At 39.8% G+C, this 6,937-nt stretch overlaps 1 protein-coding gene across 5 annotated transcripts in view; it reads left to right on the forward strand.

The window, feature by feature from the left end:
- The window catches only part of LOC106934687 (ankyrin-3-like), a 107,319-nt gene that overhangs the window by 93,383 nt on the left and 6,999 nt on the right, over positions 1–6,937 (forward strand). For all 5 annotated transcript variants that reach the window (XM_015014744.1, XM_015014742.1, XM_015014740.1 and 2 more), the window contains 8 exons: positions 1,213–1,410; positions 2,138–2,236; positions 3,241–3,339; positions 3,953–4,150; positions 4,456–4,554; positions 5,954–6,052; positions 6,141–6,239; positions 6,364–6,459. In XM_015014744.1, the coding sequence (XP_014870230.1) occupies positions 1,213–1,410; positions 2,138–2,236; positions 3,241–3,339; positions 3,953–4,150; positions 4,456–4,554; positions 5,954–6,052; positions 6,141–6,239; positions 6,364–6,459 (987 nt within the window). The remainder of the gene's footprint in view (positions 1–1,212; positions 1,411–2,137; positions 2,237–3,240; positions 3,340–3,952; positions 4,151–4,455; positions 4,555–5,953; positions 6,053–6,140; positions 6,240–6,363; positions 6,460–6,937) is intronic.

Below are 6,937 nucleotides of genomic sequence, written 5' to 3' on the forward strand. Positions count from 1 at the left end.
ACTGTACTTAAGTACAGTAACGAAGTACTTGTACTTCGTTACTTCCCACCACTGCAAATGAGACACATTAAGTGATTAATTGGGATTTTGTAAAAATTTAAATCTAATCGTATTTACTAGAGAACTCCAGTTGCAGACTTATAAGGAATTCATGAACTCTTTAATAACATCTGATGACGAGGTGGTTTTACAATTGACTTTCTAATTAGTGTGTTGCTATGTTTTTCTTCTCTTTTCCTCCTTTAAAATTACCACAAGTTTTCAGTAGATTCTGTGAAATGCAAGTGGCTCTCTTCTCAGAAAATGCAGAGCTATTTGCTCTGCTCTTTAATTTCCCTAAATATACATAAATACAGGTATATTCTGTCCTAAATGCATCAACAATAACTTAATTAAAAGTGAGCAAAGTATTTCAATGCAGAAAGACTTTAGTTACTCGGTGTTAGAAGCAGATCTGCTTTTCCAGCTGTTCTCAGAATTAGAAGCACTTGCACAGCACTGTACACATTTACCTCCTGCAAAGATCTTTAAGACTTACTTAAATGGCGTAAACTACTTTTATTGGCTAGATAAGAATGTTTTTCAGGCATTTTAGACATTATCCAAAACAGTCGCACGCTCATGTAAACATTTTACAGAAGGGGAAATCCACAAAGTCGTCCAGGTCGTTTAATTTCTGTAATGCATTTACATAGCAGACCACACAATTGCAAAACCACGAAGTCAAGCGAAAGCAAGAAGTTGCATTGTTTTTAAGTCAGGTTGTAGTTCTCTTTACTGAAGTGACACACTAATGATGACCAAAGCAAACAAAAGGTGAAATGGTTTCATGAACTTTAGAAATTTATTGTAATAAATTATCTCATAGCCATATCTCATGCTAGAATAACAAAAGGCTTCCTTTACAGTGATCCCATCCTGTTATTGACACATAAAGCAAATGGGAACATGGTGCTTGCTTTGTACACAGTATCAACTCAAACAGGACTGTAAAGAATAAGATAAAACTATACTAAGACATATCTGGATGCCACCATAAACAAATAGACAATTCTTGACTTGAACGTCGCTCAACTCTGTCTGCTTGGGTAGAGACTGTTTGGTCATGAACCAATCAGTTCAGCTGTTAACGTCACAATGAAGAAACAATAAAGTGACACGGTGCCTTTTTCGCATTAATAAATTTTTTGTTTCTCTCTACTTTTGCTGCAGGACGACCAGACTCCGCTGCACATCTCAAGTCGTCTGGGTAAGCCAGACATTGTGCAGCATCTTCTGACAAAAGGAGCATGTCCGGACGCCACGACCAACTCCGGGTACACACCTCTGCACCTAGCTGCCAGGGAGGGACACAGAGATGTGGCTGCAGCTCTACTCGATCAAGGAGCTAATCTGAGCATTACCACAAAGGTAAGACTTGTTCTGCAGATGTTTGTCGATCAACACTGCAACCGTTGTAGTCTTGCCACTTTGCTTTCGGGCTGGATAAAAATAGGTTGCACATCACTGCTACAGTGGACATGACAGGGATGTTTAGGCAATATTTGGAGCTACTGCAGTCTGATTGACAGGGAACAGCAATTACTGCGCAGATTTGGACCAAACAGACTAAAATCACAGGTTGCCAGACCAGCTGCATGTTCTGCATGGTCAAAGTTTTCTCAACAGTTAACTGCAGTGTTGCAGTTTACGGTTTGTTATTTTAGAAGCACAGGGATGGAAACCCCCTAAGTATGATGTTTCAAGTTATAGTTAGAACAAGTTGTCACTTTTTTCATTTTTTTTTTTTTTTTACAAATGAGATCATTCTCCAAATCATGAGATGTCCTATGGGGGGAAAAAAGCAGTCTTCTACAAAAACTCTTGTTCAAATGTTCATATTATACATTTAACAAGAGGCCAGTTTCATTCACACACCAACATCCCACAGAAAAAGTTCAAGGTCTAAATTGAAGTTGCATCGTTACCTCATAGCTCAAGAATGAGGCGAATGACACAATTGGTTTCTCCGCCTAAAACATTTGTGCTTTGTAATTTTTAACACTCCAATATTCAACCTTTCTCTAACTTTAATCCTGAAAATGACTTATACATACATACATCAGTATTCCCTTGTGTTCTCTCGTGTTTTCTCCAGAAGGGCTTCACTCCATTACATGTTGCTGCCAAGTATGGAAAGATAGAGGTGGCCAACCTGCTGCTGCAGAAAAACGCTCCAGTTGATGCTGCTGGGAAGGTAACAACGTGTTTGACACATCTACAGATTCTTTTTTTTTTTCTTATCTTTTGTCTCATCACAACCTGAAAATGAAGTCTATTTTAATAGGTTTTATGTGATTGACCAACACAAGGGTTATAACTGTACAATTGGAGGGAAATAATAGACACTGTAATCTGTTAAAATGTGGTTCGTTTTCGTGTTCGGCAAATCTCTCCTTTTTGGACGAGTGGAAAGAAGGAGACTAATGCTTAGACAGAGCCATAAGAAGTCTGGTTTAAAGTTTGATTCAAACCACATAGGGAACTTAGCAAACTGGTTAGAGCATATGATCGAGTCAGATGAGACCAAAACAGCCTAAACTGAAAGCTCTGTGTGTGGCAGGAAACTAATGTCATGACACATCACCCCCATGTTTAAATTTGGTGGTGACCTCATGCTCTGAGGATGCTTTTTTATTTCAGCTTTTACAGGGAAAGGCGATTGGAGTTGATGAGAGAATAGATAGAGCTACATACAGAATAACAGCTGTAAACATACAGGCAGAGCTTTGAGGATCAAGGATTAGATGATTAGATTAGATTTGTATGTTTAAATGGTCCAGTCAAAGTCCAGATGCAAGTCCGTTTGGTAATCTTTATGGCTCTTCATCATATCTGACCAAGCTTGAGCAATTTTCGTCTAGAAATTGAAAAATCTGCGAATGTTTCAATTGGCAAATGTTTCAAATTTCTACCTGACTCATAAGGCTTGAGAGTTAAACTTTTCAGATTTGTTTTACGATTAGATGTGTAAACAATTTGTTTCATTATATTATGCAGTACATTCTGTTCCTCATTTACGAAAAATACCCCGAAATTTCAGGGCTATGAATACTTTTTCAAGACACTGTCTTTAAAAATCAAGCACTTTTGGAGTATTTCCCCCATCTGTGAGCTTTGATCATGCTTAACTCTACTATTTGTCACAACCTAACCTTTGCTCATGTTTTCGTGCGCGTGTGTGTGTGTGTGTGTGCTCAGAGTGGACTAACTCCACTGCATGTGGCAGCGCACTATGATAACCAGAAGGTGGCACTGCTCTTGCTCAAGCAGGGAGCTTCACCGCACGCCGCTGCAAAGGTAAGAAACGACGGGGAGGGGTTTGTTTTAAAATCGAATGTTCCTGAAAGCATCTCCGGTGCTCCGTGTGCCAGAGCGAGCTGACCTAGTTAGAGCCACGCAGTTATTCTGCTCCGCACGGCCTCATTCGATATCCGTTCCACTCCGGCAGGATCAGTTCAGAAAGAGCTGCCCCAGAAATCAGCCAGGCTCCACACCCTAACAGAATTAAGTATTGACTAATCCATTGTTTAGGAAATGGTTTTAGTTGATGTTTGTAACCAACCTCCAGTGCAGTGAACACCCTCTTCCTTTGGCGCATCAACATTTTACATCCTATCATGATATTTGTTGGTCATATGAACTCAGTTAAATTTACTTTTAGGTCAAATCACGTTTTTGGTTTCAGCTCTACACATAAAAATAAATAAATAAGTAAAAATTGGACATAACGAGTGTTCAAATCACACACACTTTTGTTAATACTTTTTTTCCCTTCATGTTTTCATTTGGTACACACTTATTAAATATAAATGCCATTCTTTACAGACGCATCACGGCGTATTGTTTTGTAGCGATTCATTTATCGACTAGTTTATTTGCTCCGTTTGATTTTCTTTGTTTCTGCTGTCAGAACGGCTATACCCCGCTGCACATCGCAGCCAAGAAGAACCAGATGGAGATCGCCACCACCTTACTGGAGTACGGCGCCTCCACCAGCACGGTGACACGACAGGGGATCACTCCTCTGCACCTCGCAGCGCAGGAAGGCAACGTGGACGTCGTGACCCTGCTGCTGGCCCGAGACGCTCCTGTTGGCACCAGCAACAAGGTGACGCTAACGCGCAAGTCTGAGAACGCGATGATTTTTTTCTCCCCGTCTCACAGCAAATCTAGGAGTCGTATTTACAGTGAGGGAGTGTGAGTGGAGTGTAAACATGTATTCATGACACTGGGATGTTATTACACTTGGAGAAATAACAGTCTTTACCTGAAACTCTGTTATTTCCTCTGACATTTGTTTTTGATACCCCCTGAGTGCTCATCATCCCGAGGTCCTAACCTGCCATCATGTTTCTAACCAGCTGTATTTCCCTCTGACTCCAACTGTGTAATTGTCTGGGTTTGTCTCCTCAGTCGGGGCTGACTCCACTCCACCTGGCTGCCCAGGAGGATAAAGTCAATGTTGCCGAGGTTTTAGTCAACCACGGAGCCACTATAGATCCCGAGACCAAGGTAATAAGAGAGTCTTGTTCACCCTGAGCTCACCATTTCCACTGCTAAACATAGTAGGGTTTGCTTCATGCTGTGGTACGTTTCGTGAAGGGGACATGGAAGTTTCTCAGAGTCAATGGGGGGAATAAACGAAGCAAAAATACAGAACGGAACTGTTGAAAACCCTTTTAGAGGCTTGGGTGAGATTTGTGGTTCACCTTCCAGCAGACCTTTTCAGTCGAGTTTGTAGTTTATAGAGGTATGCACACTTTTGCAAGACACTGAGAACATGATATTCATAGGGTGTCTCTGCTAACATTTGATACAGTCTGCAACAAATAAAATGGACAAGTTGGGAAACGTTGCCAAGAGGCATGACTTCATTTTACATTAAAGACTGGTGTGTGTGTGTTTTATTCCCTTGTAAGTAAAACAAAGCTAAGTTCTCAAAAGAAACTCTTGTAATTGTTGTTGTCTTGTTTTATAGGTTAGATCTGTAGCCCTGATGCGCCAGACTAACATTGTCAGTCAGCTTCTTGTCATATCTGTTTTTTCCTCTAAATTGCATAAAACTCTGTGGAAAAATTATTGAATCGTCCGGTATTTCTTAGTGTTTTCATTTCAGGTATCCCGATTGTACTGCATTCTTATATTCCAAACTGTGCGAAGTTCTTCCATTGTTTTCTGCTACTGTGTTTTTTCACCCTTTTTCAGTCCATTTTTTGAGCATGGCTTGTTTATTACGCTACTTAACTCTAATCTCTGAGTCATTCGAACATAAAATGTTCCAGAACTAACTGACAGACTGCAAAAAAAATAAATAAAAGCTATTTTGATTTATCTTTATTCAAGTTGTCACCAACACCCCGTTGTAGAAACACAATGTTCCTGTTTCTTTAGCTGAATTGATTTCCAAACATAAAAAAAAGACAGAGACAACTGTTTCAGTCATAACGAGGTAATTCCCCCAAAAAACTATTCTTGAACTCACAATTCCTATAATGTGTGTTAGCTAGATTCTTACCTGTGTTTGAAAGACACATATTGTTTATTTGCCTTGTAGGTGTTTTATATTTTGACACCTTCTCTTCATTTTTTTTACTGTGTTTTCTTGTATATAGTGAAAGGGAGAAGAACTGGACTGAACTTTGTTAGATAGCAACAACAGTAACAAAAAAAACAAACAAACAAAAAAACAAAAACAAGTCCACTTTAAAATCTTACAATGCAGTCTAGCATTTTAAAGGAAAAGTGCAAAGAACCTAAGGGTGATTTGAAAGTTTTGCACAAGCGCTTTGGTGCCTTTTCAGACGTAGGTTTCTGTCCTGCAAAGATGCGATCAGATGTTTCTATTTACTGAAAAAGCTGTAAATATCAAGAGTGAAAACAAATACGTGTGCTCTCGTGTTTTTGTCATCAGTTGGGATACACCCCTCTTCACGTCGCCTGTCACTATGGCAACGTGAAGATGGTGAACTTCCTGCTGAAGAATCGGGCGAAGGTCAACGCTAAGACCAAGGTAAACGCTGTCAGTGACTGTGAAAACATGTTGGTGCTCGTGTTTATATTCTGTGCGTTTTGTCTGAACTCCACTCCTCCCTCTGCAGAACGGATACACACCTCTGCATCAGGCTGCCCAGCAGGGACACACACACATCATCAACTTACTGCTGCACCATGGAGCTTCACCCAACGAACTCACTGCCGTAAGAAAGCACAGAGAACTTAGACTCTCTCACTGTTTCTCACTCTAGATTAAATCCACTTCTTGACCAGAATAGTTACTTATTATCATTACTGTCTGATTTTATTTATGCATGAATTTTCTAGAATGGGAACAGCGCTCTGTCCATCGCCAGGAGGCTTGGCTACATTTCTGTAGTTGACACACTCAAAGTGGTCACAGAGGAGACTCTAACCACTCAGGTTTGTATCCGCTGCTAAATTTTCATCTCATTATATTTAAGTGCCATTAACTGAAATCAATGCTTTTTTTTTGTTCTATTATTGTGATCGAAATAGTCTGCAGAAAAATAAAATACAATTCTAAAACAAGCCCACACCACAGTGCACCTTTTTAAATCAAACCAGTGTGCATGACTGCACTGACCGAGGTGCTAAAATAAAACAAATAACCTTTTGTTTTTCAGTTTTCTAGCAGAAACACGACGGTTTCATGTCATAAAACTTTAGCACTGATTGTGGTTTTACTTTGGCAAAACCGCACTTGATGACATATAAGCGCACACACAATGATGCTGCCAGCACCACTTGAGGTTGTGGATATGGTATTCTTTAGATGATGTGTGGGATTGATTTTTTTTTTTTTTTTTTTAGGTTTGGGGGGGTTGGTTCCAATGTTATTTCTTTATAACGTAGCGTTCCACTAAATTGAGGACTCATT

Source organism: Poecilia latipinna, unplaced genomic scaffold (assembly GCF_001443285.1).
Source record: "Poecilia latipinna isolate Pla-1442-1.1 unplaced genomic scaffold, P_latipinna-1.0 Scaffold1843, whole genome shotgun sequence".
In the NCBI taxonomy this organism is placed as follows: domain Eukaryota; kingdom Metazoa; phylum Chordata; class Actinopteri; order Cyprinodontiformes; family Poeciliidae; genus Poecilia; species Poecilia latipinna.